Source organism: Erpetoichthys calabaricus, chromosome 1, assembly GCF_900747795.2.
Source record: "Erpetoichthys calabaricus chromosome 1, fErpCal1.3, whole genome shotgun sequence".
NCBI lineage: Eukaryota > Metazoa > Chordata > Cladistia > Polypteriformes > Polypteridae > Erpetoichthys > Erpetoichthys calabaricus.
Window position 1 is genome coordinate 118307800 of NC_041394.2, and position 15917 is coordinate 118323716.

The 15917-nt window shown below is 37.3% G+C and overlaps 1 protein-coding gene across 2 annotated transcripts; it reads right to left on the reverse strand.

Annotated features, from left to right (window-relative positions):
• Positions 1–1409: 1409 nt before the first annotated feature.
• On the reverse strand, positions 1410–14931 carry LOC114654948 (uncharacterized). Of its 2 annotated transcripts, none has more exons than XM_028805826.2 (2): positions 14816–14931; positions 1410–2340 (listed from the first exon to the last, which is right to left on the reverse strand). In XM_028805826.2, the coding sequence occupies exon 2, from the start codon at positions 2317–2319 to the stop codon at positions 1618–1620; it is 702 nt and encodes a 233-aa protein (XP_028661659.1). In that variant the 5' UTR covers positions 2320–2340; positions 14816–14931; the 3' UTR covers positions 1410–1617. The 2 variants fall into 2 exon arrangements, with proteins under 2 accessions (XP_028661659.1, XP_051779205.1); XM_051923245.1 differs by lacking the exon at positions 14816–14931 and adding an exon at positions 11500–11606.
• Positions 14932–15917: the final 986 nt, after the last annotated feature.

Sequence of the window (15917 nt, forward strand, 5' to 3'; positions counted from 1 at the left end):
ATATATTATGGTGGAAGGCCGGCTGCTCAACCCAGCTGGAATGCCCAAAGAAGAGAAGGATGGGGGAAGGCAGCTACTGTGGGACACTGCCTCCCCCAAGATGCCAGATGGCAAGTTCCCTGCAGCATAGCAGTGCCCCGGATTCCCACAGGGCACCATGGGATTTAGAGTTCAGTTTCTCAGCCCTGCTGGATACCGTGGGTGCTGCCAGGAGACACTGCCAGGGTACCTGGGGACTTGTATCTTTTTCATAGCCTGGAAGTACTATCAAGTCATGGGAACAGAAGCCCCAAAGTACTTCCGGGCTGAAAAAGAAAGTAAGTTCTCCATCTGACCCGGAAGTGCTGGAAAGTCATGTGAACGGAAGAAGAGAAGCACTGCTGAAGACCCAGCAAGTGAGCCAGAGTTGGGCGGTAGTAGGACAGAGCTTGCTGGGAGGATTAGAGGAGAGATTTGTAAGTGCTATTGTGATTATTATTGTTATTATTGCTTTGCCTGTGTATGGTGGCGGAGGTACTTCAGGGAACTACTAACAGAAGAAAATCAATTAAATATATTCTTTTTGATTTTACCCTGTGTCCAGCGTGTCTGTCTGTTGGGTTTAAGGGGTGACCTATCGTCTTAGTTGGCAATTCAAATAATTTGCCAACTATTTGTGACTACATTTTTAAGCGAATGGATTGTCTATTAAGGAGTGTTGTTTTATTTAAAGATCAAAAAAATACAACACTGAATGGATCACTGTACTCGTAAATTTATGATTTAAGCAAACAGTATTTTCCAACATATCCCGTTCAACAACTAACTTTGGCAACTAAAGGAAAAAGACAAAAAATACAACTCAGAGCTTGGCCAAAATATTTGTGCTAATAAACAACTTTGAGTAATAAAAAACAATTTGTTGCTACAGTTGTTAATGAATCTTTTGTGTGGAGGCTAGAACACCATTTCCCAGCACAAAGAGTGTCATCAAAAAACAAAGCAAAGGTCAAAAAGCCTGAAAAACAAAGAATATTGCTCAGCAAAGGCCAATACATAAAACAGGAAGCCTAAGATCAAAATAAACACAGAAAAAGTCCTGACTTTTTAAATTGATTTTGAAGTGCTAGGGTGGCATTGTGCATTATGTAACCATAACAAAAATATGCCTTCACACTGCAAAAAAGAAATATTAATGCTTTTTCAAAAAATAGGTTGTTAAAAAAATGGCCTATGGATAATTAATATTAAACCTCAAACAAATTATAAAAGAATGCTCTAAACTTGGATAAGGTTTAAACAGAACAGACAGCCTACTACACATTTTATTTTTCTGTCAGATTTTGAATGTCAGTGATTGTAAGTTCCAAAAAAGCACACCGCCTTAGCCGCATGGATTCCCTAAGAACAAAGTACTCTTAAGAATAATATTGCAGTGGGTTTCACAAATAAGTTTAATTGTTTTTAGAGTGCTTTTTTGTAACATAATCATTCATTTTTCTGGTATTTCCATCCATTTATTTAACTCTTATTTATTAAATTCCAGTTCTTATTTATTTTGTTGGCATTCCTTAAAACATTCACAGTACATGTCAAATAGCTTCAAATACACCAGTTTTACCTTTTTTCTTTCTGTTTCTATAAGCTTTCTTCAAAATGTATTGGTTTTTTATTGTTGTCACATCCAAGAACGATGTAACGCTGATTGTAATTTATGGCTTTATATTGACACACTGGCTGAGGATTCCCAGTGTAGGAACAATCAGTGATTCTAAATCTCTCTTTGCTTTTAAATAGATCACGCTTTTTCAGACTTTCACCGTTGGTACAAACCTTTATCACTCTTGCTATATCTGCAAAGATGAATGTGTTTTTCTCTTTGCATCTTCCTCTTATGGTGATATTCCTGTTTCGGATCTCATTAATGCAGAAATAATCACTGCCTTGTGCGCTTTCAGATGCCATGTGCTTCCTTTTAAAATCATTAAATCTGGAATGGAATTCACTGTCTCCTGACTCACAACTGCAGCGTACAGCAGACACAGAGTTCTCTGGCCCAGTGGAGATGTTGGGGTATTCTCCGCTGGAATAAAATTGTGTATCAACAGACTTCCAAAGAGTAAGCAAACATCCCTCCATCACAATGGCTGAGATAAATTCCCCACTCCACTCTAGTTCCATCTGAATCTTCTGTCCTGATGATGGCAGTGAAAGCTTTTTCTTTAAGTAAGGAAAGGAGAGATGAGCACAGATTTGTTCTCCCTCAATGCTTGACAGGGGGTCATCTTTGAACTGGCTGCTGAACTCAACCAACACCACAAGCAGCACAAACAGCATCATGTTTGTAGCAGAAAATCTAAACTACAAGAGACACAGAAAGAACTTTCATTATAAAAATTAAATTTAAATTCATTTATTTTATGTAGCGCCCTTTACAATTAGTTAGTTCAGTGTGACACAAAACAAGAAATGCTCTGTAAGTCACTCTAAACAAGGATTTTACACAACACAGCCATTTTACAGTGCCTATACAATGTAGTTACCACTTGTAACTTTTCAAATTTATTTTTATACAACATTGGATCACAGTGGATTGGATTTGATTTTTTTGACAATGCTCAACAGAAAAAGACAAAGTTATAAAAGAGACCTACTGTATATATAAATCAGTGTTTCCCAACCAATGGTCCATGGACTGGCACATGGTGCATAGAATATTTTTGCCAGTCTGTAAAAATCAGTGAATTCTCAGGTCATGTTATTTAGCCAATGTGAACACTTTTTAGATAACACTTAAAATACAAATTTACTTCAAGTTCCGTCCTGTGTATTAGGTGTATATGTAATATGGACACTTGAAACTCGAAGGGGTAAACCCCCCCCCCCCCCCCCCCCCCCATTCCAATCTAATGTTGGTAAATTTTGAAGATTGAAACTCCAAGGGGAACCCTACTCTCTGACCTAATGTTAGTGAATATGGAAGGTATTTCCACTTCAGGCAAGGGTTGGATAAATTATGATACAGAGTAAATAAGTTTATTATACAGTATTATCCACCTTCCCAGTCAGCAAAAATTTTCTCAGGAATCTGCCAGTCCACAAGTCAAAAAGACTGAATACCGCTTGTCTAAATTATACACTGTATTTACCACTCTCAGATATAATCCTGCACACAGAGGAACTCTTTTCCCTTTGAAAACTTTCCCATCTGTGAACTTTCCTATACAATGTGTCTCCTTTAATACAAAACTATTGGTTTTTCTCACATCTATGTGGTATCACCATACTCAGAAGTCAATTTCCTGGTTTACTCAGGTTGGCCAGTTGCCCTCAAATTATATTCCTCAGCATTCTACATATTTTGGGGAGAGACCCATTCTTCTTATATCTACTCTACCACTTCCAAATACATCTTCTTAGGCCTTCATCTGGCTTCATCATGTAAAACCTCTTCATTCTATTATCTTCCACCTTTTGCTCTGCATACAGGAACCACCTTTGTCTGTTTCTCCTTAGCCCAAAACTTCCAGATCAAAACTTTATCTTAACCCACCATTCATCTTCTTAACTCTGTGGCACTCCACACATTCACCTAATCATTCTCATCTCTATTCTTTCCATCTTTGCTTCATGTTTCAACTTCATGACCCACATCTCACTCCCATAAAGGACAGTACTTTGCATACAGTTTTCATAAACTTAAAGCCTGAAATAGCTCCCAGAATTTCCACACTACTCTCAACTTGGCTATAATGGATATGCCTACACATCCATCAGCACCCAATATAGCACCTTATTAGCAGAACCTCCCAACATTCTCCCAAACATCTCCATTGCCAATATTTAAACACTGCACTTTCTACAATAGAATTCTGCACCCCACCTCACACTTTATTCAAACAAATGTCTCATTTGCCATCTGCAGACTACCCATCACAATGCTACAAAAAACCTGTGCATTGGATTAATTTTCTTCCAGCAGCTCTACAGGTCACACCATTCAGCCATATCTCTACCTCTTCCACAATGATACATCCATCTAATGAATGTAAGATTATGCTTGTTACCTGACCCACCAGTAAGAGAAGCAAATTAGGAGTTTGTTGCCACAACTACATTGACTGTGACATGGAATCAATGCTTGTCTCAAGATCCTTTTGAACTGTTAAAGTCAACCATACTGAAGCCTAATTAGACCTAGATTAAACAAGAGGGCACCAAAGTCCTGGGTCATGTTTAAACCTTAGGCCCTGAGAGGCAACCATGCTAAAATTTTTCTCATGTTTCATTATATTTTTATAGTTTTACTTTGTTAAATTGACAATTTAGATAGATGGATAGATAGATAGATAGATAGATAGATAGATAGATAGATAGATAGATAGATAGATAGATAGATAGATAGATACTTTATTAATCCCAAGGGGAAATTCACATTCTCCAGCAGCAGCATACTGATACAAAAAAGCAATATTAAATTGAAGATTGATAATAATGCAGGTAAAAACAGACAATAACATATTTATTTGTTCTACTAATTATTTCCAGTGCCTAAGGCTGATGTCCTCTCTCTGTATGCGATCTACATGGTCCTTTGTGTGTGTATGTGAGTGTCTGCCCTGGACTGATGCCCCAAACAGGATTTGTTCTTGCCTTGGACTGAATGTTATTGACTGTAGCACCTCCAAAACCCCGAACTGGATAAGATGAGTTTGGTGAATATTATATTACATTATAACTTGGCCAATAATTCAGTATTTAATCAAACGTACAATTAATATCTGTAAAACCAAAAACTATTAATATGATTGGAAATATTGCATGAATATTTTGATTAAATAGGTCTACTGTACATTTTTGTGATTATTGCCATTTCTCTCTTTTTTATGTCATTTTTCCCACTTTCTTTGCCTTGTTTTTTTCACAGTTTGTATTATTTTTTTTAATTTTATTTCTCTCTCTCCTTTCCCCTTTCTTAGCTCTTTTGTCCCCTGGGATAGGAGCTTTAATAGGTTTACACCCCTCTAATGTTGTAATCATTAGCAGTTCAGCTACTTGAAGACTAGTTCGATCACCTGTTGCCACCTGTTGTTTTTGCTATGACATTTGCTCCTCTGTCTTTCTATTATATAAAAAAATCCTTCGACACAATGAGACTTTTTGGAGACAAGACTTTTTGGAAGAGAGATTTTTTCAAGTCTCGCGAAACAAGTTTTTTGCCTGGAGATTTTTTCAAGTCACACCCTTCTCTCAAACATTTCCAAACAAGACCACGGTCCTCTCAATTCTCATTGGTGTGAATGCTTTTGTCAGACACACTTTCTGCGCTCTCAGCTCTTATACATTTTAACGTTTTCCTCACTTTAAGTTCACAATTACAGAAGACGTATTATGTCCAAATCTTATTGAAGAATTTCATCACGAAGGATTATCAACAGAAAAAATGAGTACACTGGCAATCCTAGCACCGAGAAACGAGGAAGTCAAACAAATTAACGCCAAAAATGTTGATCGATTACACGGAAAATTGGTTAAATGCATATCAATGGACTTTGCTGAAACAATTGGTGGTGATCGTGCGGAAGATGAAAACAACAACTTCAACAACAATATCCCGAAGAATATCTACAACCCTTAACAACGTCCAGTCTTCAAACACACAAATTACTGTAGAAAGAAGGATGTATCCAAGAAAGGTAATGTAGTACATCTTCCACGGATAACATTAGACAACAAAGGAGATCTTGATATGCCATTTGTATTAAATCGTTAACAGTTTCCCATTAAAATAGCTTTTGCAAATACAATTAACAAATGTCAGAGCCAAACATTCGAAAAAGTCATTTTATTCAATAGAGAAAAAGAAACAAAATTCAATCACGGGCAGTTATACGTTGCGTTGATGCATATGTAACAATTCCTATGAAAATAAAAATCTGTTTAAATTGTTCATCCGCATCCCCATATGCAACTGGGAGAACCACAAAGAGGCTAGCGCATAGCACAGGCCTGGGGGTTGGCAAGTGAAGCGAGCAGGGGGAAAAGCCCCCTAGTGCTTCTATATTATTTAAGATTTGCTCTTTTCTTTATTTGTTTTTTTGAAGCTTCTGTTACATTATCTGTTTTCTTTGATAACTTTTTAGCATTATTTGAATATATAGAATTTAATTTTAGACAATGCTGCCCGCTTCTGGCTATATCTTTCTGACTTTAGCACCTTTCCCTGCTCAATCATATTCTTAAGCCTGCTTCCTACAGAATATGTATGGGATGTCACTTTCAGCCCATTCCATATGTATATATGATACAAATTACCTCCATGTCTGGCCTAAATATTGAACCATAGATCATTCTTTTGTTCTGGTTTTCAACAATTTATTACTGGAATTTTTACTTTTCTCCATTTAAGTTCTCATGACAATGCTTGTGTGCACATCTGTCTTTTGTAATTATAAAACTATTATTAACTAAACTAAATTACAAAACTTCCTCCTACACGCACAAAGACTCAAAGTCACTTCTGCATCTCAAAATTTGCTTCATTTCATGTATTTATAACTGTGGTGGGAAGAAAACAGAAAAATAAAGAAGTCTGCACATTATCAGTTTTATCTAACTTGTTTTTCCAGATTTCAGATGTATAATTTATGACATTTTTTATTATTATCATATCACCTACATGGTTGTTTTGCGAAATACCTAGACAATTCAATAAGTTTCCCATTTTATACACCAATTACAAACAAATATTTGCAATGCATAAATTCTGTTACCTGTGAAAAAATTACACAAAGTGTACAATGCAAAATTACTTTAAAAAGGAGAGACGGTGAGTGAGTGAATTAATTCCATACCTGAAAAACCTCTGTGTTCTGATATATACAGTAAAGGATGGTGGGGCACGGCAAACAGTGTTAACTTTAAAACCAACCACAAATACAATTTTATTTTTCTAGTATAGTTTCGGGGCAAGAAAGCCAAGTTAGACATATGACCTTTAGCTTCTTTTTTATTATTTCAGTTTCAGTTTACGTATTGGCTTTGGCATTCAATTTTGTCTCATTCCCTCACCCTTGCTGGCCTTCTGACTATATTACTGCTTTGTCCTGCTACACTTTAATCAATCTTCTGGGTTTTTCCTGTGCATAACATTTTGAGGGTGGCAGACTCTGAGTCTCTGTAACAATCCTGAAACAAACACCAAGACAGATGAGTGCTAAAGCCACCTTGTCAGGCCCTATGACACTTTATTTTGTACAGCATATTCAGCATAACAATTGGAAAAACGTTTTGAAAAAATATAAAGATGAATAAAATAAAAAATCAAGACCTACTGTGTAGCAACCAGAAAAAAAGAAAGAAAGCTAGCAGATAGTTATTAGCATTCAAAAAACAATAGAATTTAATTTTGGTAAAATGATGTTTCAGTATTCTCATTGGTAATCTGCTGTTGCTGTTGCTATTACTGTAAAATGCTAAATTAGATGATCTATTTTTACATTTTTATACAATAGTGATGCACAAAAATAAAGAGCTTCCAGCAGTCACTGGACACCGGCCTCCAGTCTGACAAGTGGACAGTGCTGTGTCTAAGATGGGTGTGTATTCAAAGTGGACCAAGCGTGCATTAACATTATGGTCAACACCTGCTGGGATTTGGAATTTGAGTTACTTAAATAAGGAATAATGTGGGCTATTCACGTATAAAAAATTGAACTATTCTAGCGAACTAAAACTGTCCGTTTTCACTATTAAAAAGGTTTCACCTACTTCCTGTGAATACTGTGAAATGTATCTCTTGGTTAGATGTTAGGGCTGTGCTAGGAACCCCCCAGTGAAGTCATAGTGAAGTCACAGTCACTAGTTGGTTACAGCCTATGTCATCCAGCAGGTGACAAGTTTGTTCCTGAAGCTTTGTTTCCCTAAATGCCATTTGAAAAACTTAAAGCTTTTTTTGTTTGGATTTGTTTTGTGCAGTGGGCGGCATGGTGGCGCAGTTAGGAGACTCGGGTTCCCTTCCCAGGTCCTCCCTGCGGGGAGTTTGCATGTTCTCCCCATGTCTGCATGGGTTTCCTCCCACAGTCCAAAGACATGCAGGTTAGGTCCATTGGCGATTCTAAATTGTCCCTAGTGTGTTCTTGGTGTGTGGGTGTGTGTGTGCGCCCTGCGGTGGGCTGGCGCCCTGCCCGGGGTTTGTTTCCTGCCTTGCGCCCTGTGTTGGCTGGGATTGGCTTCAGCAGACCCCTGTGACCCTGTAATTAGGATATAGCGGGTTGGATAATGGATGGATGGATTGGTGGATGGATGTTTTGTCCAGTAGTCCCTTATGCAACATGGGGGTAACAAATCTACAGAACTGATAACAAAGTATAGGCATCACATTAATGACAAGGTTTAACGTGATTTAGAAACTTTACTACTTCACAAAGCACTGTGCATAGGTGAATATCAAATTTGAATGCAACTGGATCTTCTTGAATGTAAACTTTAATCCTGATAACTGTGGCAACTAACTACTTTCAAACCCTGTGTGATGGAAGCTTTAGACCTATTTTCATTTTGTTATTGGGCGTATTCTTTATTTACTGGAGAAATTAGCTGACTCAGATCAAAAAGAAAAGAATTTTAAAAAAAAAGGAAGAACAACTACAAGCACACAATTGTGTGCTGTAAAACTACAGTTTCTTCTTCTTTTACAAGTGTCTATGCTGTACTATATAATGAATTATTATTATTATTATTATTACTTCTCTGGATCACACATCTCAAATCAGGGCTAAAAAAACGAGCTTAATACAAATACAGAAAAGACAAAAAAAAACTTAAAACAGGGTCACACAGAGGAGCTGTAATCATCTGTGTGTATTTGCTTTCTAATAAGAATGAAAACCCATAGGAAAAATGTATTGCTGAAAGGATGATGGCTCATGAGACTTAAAAGAGATTCTCATGTAAGTTTCATTTAAAAATTAACTTTGTCAGAAACGTTTCTCCTAAAATTCTTTAGAAGTAATTTTAGACAGAATGAGTTGAAATTGAGAATTTATTTTGAAAACCATGTGGAACTTTATGAGATCTTTTTCTAGTGTTGTTTTAATCTTTTCAAAGATTTTATATTTTGTACTTATTATTATGATTTTACCCAAGGTGACTTACAACATCTGAGATATGATTGGTTACATTTCTGTTGTTTTTCCAGTCGGAGCGCAGGCAGATGAAGCGACTTGCTCGTGGTCACTTGGTAGCAACAGTGGGATATGAATGCACAACCTCAGGGTTTGAAGTCCACACTCTTAACCACTAAACCAGGGGTGTCCAACTCCGCTCCTGGATGGCCACAGTTGCTGCAGGTTTTCATTCTAAACATCTTCTTAACTAGTGACCAGTTTTTGCTGCAAATTAACTTTTTTGCCTCAGTTTTAATTAACTTGATTCAGACCTCTTAGTTGCTCCTTTTTCCTAAATTAGCAGCCAAATAATAATAACAATAATAAGACACAAAACCAGCCACCACATGACCAGCTAACCACAGTATTTGCAAAAAAGTAAGGTTAAGATTTCAGTAAGGTTAATCTGCTCAGGCCACCAAAACATTTTGACGGTGTTCTTAGAAAAAACAGAAAATCGATAGTTTTGTAAATGTCTTCTGTGGTGGATGAGAGCAGCAACAAGCCATGGAATTAAGTAACAGGTTTAATTGACCTGATTGAAAGAATCAGCTTCTCATTAAGAAACTGATTGGAGTTTGAAGCCTCAGTTTAACTGGTCATCTGTTAACTCATTTCATGTCTCATTTCTGTTTGGCTGCCATTTAATGAAGAAAAGAATCAATTCAGAGGACTGAATCCTTAAAAACAGGGCTATTAAAATGAAGGGAAAAGGAGTTAATTAGCAGTGACAACTGCTCACTGATTAGGAAAAAGGTTACAATAAAAACCTGCAGCCACTGCAGCCCAACAGGACCGGAGCTGGACACCCCTGCATTACACCATAATGCCTGCCTTTTTCTTCGAGAATGTGAGTGATCTAACTGGAGCACAGCAATATAAATTAGAGCAACTAATAGTATTATTCAGACACAAGGACGACAGTTTTGTAATCATAATTAAGTGTTTTATTACTGCAAGCAACTATCTATATATTTTGCCACATATTACTGAGCACAGAATGCAAATAATAATAATAATAATAATAATAATATATTTAAAATGCTTTCAAATTGTAAAAAAAAAAAGATGTTAAGACACTACTTGGAAAATCTGAGCCCATTGATTGAGCCCAAAAACAATATTAAGGAGATCTCTTTTTGGATTTTTCATTGGGAAATCAAAAAAGGAGATCTGTTAAATATCTTTTTGGGTTTCTCCTAGACAACAATGTGATCAGAAAGAAATAAAATGAGGACATGTTCTTTTGTCTCATGTTTCTCAGATTTTTCTCCTGAGAAAAAATATCCTGGTGTTCTCAGAAGGGTCTACTCTTGTGTTTCAGCAGAGAATTCAGCAAAGTCACACAATGTGCCCAGTTTCTCCAAGTTGTGTGTTGACATTTTCTTTTATAATTTCAAAGTATTTGAATTGTCTGCTCAGTATTATATGGTGAAATGTATGGACAATTGTTTGGGGTAATAAAACACTTAACTGTGATTACAAAACTGTAGTCATGGCTTCTGAATAATACTATTAGTTGCTCAAATGTATATTGCAACACTCCAATTAGATAATTTGGGAAGAAACGACTTAGTGGTTAAGACTTTGGACCTCAAACCTTGATGGTGTGGGTTCAAATTCCACTGCTGACACTGTGTGACAATGAGAAAGTCACTTCATCTCCCTGCGCTCCAACTGAAAAAAAGAAAAGAAATGCAACCAATTGTATCTGAAATGTTGTAAGACACCCTGGATAAAGACATCAGTCCAACAATAAGTTAACAATATGAAGTCTTGAAAGAGATTCAAACAAGACTAGAAGGAGATCTCAAAAAATATCACAAGTATTTCAAATCAAATTCTCAGTTTTGACTCTCTTTACCTGTTTCTCCTGTCCCCTTTTTGTCTAAAGGTATTTCTACTAAGGAATTTTAGGAGAAACGTCTGTCGCTAAGTTGATTCTTAAATGAAACACAAATGAGAATCTATAAAGTCTCATGAGCCATCAAAGATCAACCTTTGAGCAGTAAAATTTTTCCTTTGGGGTTTGTGGTTAATTGCGTGTTTTAATGCAACAGACACTGCAGTGACTTTAATCAATAAATTAGAATTATAAGAAAATAACTGATTGAATTTCCAGCTTCTTTTTACAAAAATACTTTATGTTCAGTAAATTGCTTTGCTGAACTCAGTCTAATGGAACTGACATAACCTGATTCAGGATGCGGCCACAAGATTAAAATTGTAATAACAAGGATACAGTGCAGCTGGTCATCTCAGTATGTGGCTTTGATGACTAAACACCACTTCTGTATTTTGTTTACAAAGAAATGATCCAGTCTGTCTAAGTCACAGGAGAATTTCCACCCACCCAACAGAAATGGGACAGCTTCTAAGCAGTAATGGCATGTGCTTCTGTGAGGCTCTCTCTCTCTCCCACCTCACTGCTCTTACGAATGCCACTGGATAGGTACAGAAGTACAAGATTTTGTGTGTTACAGTGTACGACAAATATGGTAATGTACATGTGTGTGCTCCTGCAATTTGAGCAATAATAGGACTTTTACATGGCTCAGACTTTACTACACCTAATTAAAGCACCACTTTCCCCAGCTTAGGCTAAATAAGAGAGTGTTAGGATGGTCGATGTTGCCATATGTGTGGTTTTTACACTCGATCTTATTATTTTTTAACCCTTTTCATTGAGAAAGTGGGCTTCATTGGTTTGAGATTTTTGGGAGGAATTTTAGGACATTTTCAGAAGTGATTCTGGGTACGTTTCTAAGGTGCCTACATTTTCATAGAAAACCTACTTGTTTGCATGAAATAAAACCTCTGTGAGAATTTTAATTTACATTTTTCAAAGGTAAATGGATATTCCTTTCATGCTACATTGGGGAGTGCTCACATGAAGTCTCATCACACCAGAAACAATGTCATCATAGAATACAGATGTATAATAAATGCATTTATTAGCTGTACAAAAATGTTACCCAATGCACTGTCCTACAGCTCCAGCAGACACCAAAGAGTATCAAAATAAAAATGGGGACCACCTTCGGGCACTGGATAATCATTGTGCATCAATGCTTTTGAAACAACCATTTAGTTGGCTTGAGGTAAGCACAGTGTTAGCACTGCTAGCTCTCTATCGGGGACAAATTCTGATCTACGTAACATTTGCCAGTTGAGATTTTGGGCAAAGAGCCACCAGAGCTGTGTTAAGGATGCCCATTGGTTTCTGCATTTACAGTAAATTCAGGCTGAAGACTCGCTGCTTTAGTCTAGCAAAAGGAAGCTCCGCCCCCTGCTCACTTCGCTCGCCTACCCCCGGTGTTGGGTAACCTGAAATACATTGATGAATGTATGAGATATATTGGAGTGTAAAGGTGTAGATGACGAACAAAGGACGTATATTCATTAATCCTAATGAATGTTCACTAATAGTGGACTCATTACAGAATGCGTTGTCAGCTAATTGGCAGAATTGTTTAGCGGCCGTCTGTCGTTCCTTTCTTTGCCGTTTATCTATTGACTCCGCTGTTTGAGAGGCGCGTTGTAGGCGCCTACGTTCATTAATTGTATTCAGGCGGGCTCGCTTCTGTATGTCCGTAAGTTGAGATGTTTCGTTTTGGAGCCGTGTATCTCCGTCAGTTGTGGTCTTTTGTTTTGAACCCGTGCCTGCTTTGCTTCCGCAGTTTCAGATGCACGTTGTAGGGTTAGTTAAGCTGGATCGTTTTGGAGCGAGCCGTGACCGTGACTCCATCAGTTATCCGTAGTCTACCGTTAGTAATATGGATAATAGCACTTACTGTTAATATGGAGCGTTTTCTGTGGTTGTACTGTTAATAATGCATCACTGTAATGTGATCCACATATGCTATATGGTTTGGACGTGTGAGGATGCCGAACATTTAATACAGAGAGTTTGTTTATTCTTATTACCCGGACCATGCTGTGTAGTGTGGACGTTTAGTTCAGAAGCGCGTTGTAGGCGCATGCGCCTTTCGTAGTTTCTCGCGCCTTCTGTACTATCTTTGTGGACCTTTGCGGACCCCGTAGTGTCTTCCGTTTGACTCTGGGGTGCAGTGCAGAATCCTCTTTTCTGTGTGGCTGTGTCATTAGTCGTTAGCTATGGGCGTGTTGTTGCTTCATGTCTTATTTACGTTAGTTGAGCTCTTGCGTTTTTGAGCCGTAACTCCTTCATTCGTGGTGGATCACACGTAGCTTGCGGTTTATGAGACGCAGGCTGTAGGCGCCTGCGCACTATGTCTCCTGGGTCCATCGACGTGTACTTGCGTCTGTGCCTTCCGGTTTACCATTCTCGGTTAGTAATATGGATACCCTGAATAGAGCTGCTCTTTTCAGTTCTATTTAAGTTCTATTTTCAGTTTCAACCCTCTCATTGTGTAGTCAGATCATTTTTACCTCTCATGCCTAATACCTTATATGTACTTATGTTAAATTTCACAAATATGCAAGGTGAATTCTGTCCTGCCATTCCACCTACTTCAGTATATCTGAAAATGTAAGCAGCTTGTTATATATATTCTTATTATGGTTATTTGTGTAAATTACAATTATTATGATCCTACTTATGTTTTTAATTTTTGATAGTACTTCCTTGTTTCTAAAAATATATGAGATATCACTTTGAGGATTTTAGAGGTCAAGGAATATAGTAGTTAAATTTATTTTTGTATTTTATCTGCTTTCATTATGTTAAAAATGAGTTACTTTCACCCATGGTGCCATTTTGTTTTTGTTAAAGGTGTCACCGTTTTGTTTTTTCTGTTGCTAGGCAGTTGCTACGCAAAGCACTAACCACTGAGGGACCCCACTTGTAACTTCACCAAATTCTCGAGCATTTCCTTGCATCACACCTTTTTGCTTTAGGTGTATTGGCCAGTTTTGTACCCATCTACACTCTGTGCTTTGGAATTCCCACTTCTTTTATTTTTTTACTAACCTCTCATAAGCCCTTGAGCTCAAGTAAAATACATTTTTAAAAAGTGTAGAAAAAAGTGTAAAAAAATAGTAATGATTATGACATTTGCAATAAATATGTAAGTACTTAAGTGTAGTTAAGTATACAGTATAAGAGTTGCTCTCTAAAAGAAAGATTGAATCTGCCCCGATTTTTATTGTGTATGCATGTGGAGATTTCATCAAATGGTCCACTGCATACGACTGTGATGTTTATCGGGCATACATGTGGTAAACAGTACTGTATTTTTAAGAAAAATCTGCAATTATTCTTAAAATAAATGTAGAACATAGTAATAAATATGGCTGTTGTCATAAGTACATAAAGAAGTAAATTGGTGTTAAAATTTGACACAGACAGTGAATCAGCTCATCTAGAGCCATATTTTTCTGTTTTTTTTTCCCATAGAGGCACACATTCTTTAAATCTGGTTAATCCTCTCTCATAACATAAATAAAAATAACATAATAATTATACCCACAACTTTTTAAACAATAAAACAAATTCAGTACTTTGATTTTTTTGGCTGGAATCCCTTACTTTTACAGTACAATAGAGTTGTGTTTAGGTTGTTCTGAAGCTTTTCTTGTTAAGACACCTTAAATTTCCTTTGCAAATGTCACTTCCAGGAAACCCAGACTGCAGTAAGTATTATGCATAATTTAATATGCATTATGTAAACCAATGCTTTTCTACTTACCCCTAAAATTATCAATCTTCTGTTTCTTCTGGTGCAGTTACACGTTTCACGTTAGCAGGAGCTGCCTTGCTTGTTCTCTCTTTTCATTTGTGCAATGTTTCCTTTATATAGAATTTTGTTCTCATTCTGTGAAGTTGTCAGTTTCCTGTTTTTTTTATCTGTTCCTTTACAGTCATTTATATCTTTAAGTTTATCAGAAATTACGGCACTTTGGCTGTTCATTTGCCCAGTAAACTGTTACATAAACAAGTTATTAGTCACTGTGCACACTTCAAAGCATTAATATGAATTATAAGTGTACAGTATTCTGCATTCTGTGTGCAATTGGAGAGGCATGTAAATGTCCATAATCAATTTGTCTTGAGTCCCAGTGAAAGCTGCTTAAACCTAACCAGTGGCATTTTTGACACAAAAATTCTGGTGGGGCTATACCAATAATTTCCTATATATAGTATGTACAGACGTATCTAATTTAAACATTAACTTACCTAGCTAACAGGGGCACAGTGGCCTTTGGGAACACCGGGAGATTTTCTAGTGGGCGAGCAGCATTTCTGGGGCAGTCAAGCTGCTGTTCACACTCTTTCAAATTCTCATACATTAGTCCACAGGCATTTAGTAAATCCATAAAAAGATAGCACATCCCCGAGTGGTATAACCTCACTTTATGCGCAGGGATCAATTCTAGGGGGAAAGCAGGTGACTCCTCCCCAAATGGTACAACCCAGCATGGGTGAAAGTGAAACTATCCATCCATCCATCCATCCATCCATCCATCCATCCATCCATCCATCCATCCATCCATCCAGTTTCTTCACCTGCTCACCAGGGTTGCAATATGTGCAGTTTTCACTCCAAATTGTGCATGTGCCAATTTGTTAAGACTTATGCGGTCATACAAAAACCCAAATTCCTCTTCTCCCCCGATGTTGACAGCTGTAAAACTCCAAGGGAGATACCCCCTGAATCAGATATTGGAAATACTCTAAGGGGATGTTGACAGCTGCAAAACACCATGCCCCCTAAGGCAGAGGTGTCAGCATCACTTATTTGGGCTGGTCCTTAGCACCATTAGGCAGATTTTCAGCTCTATTTGGGATGG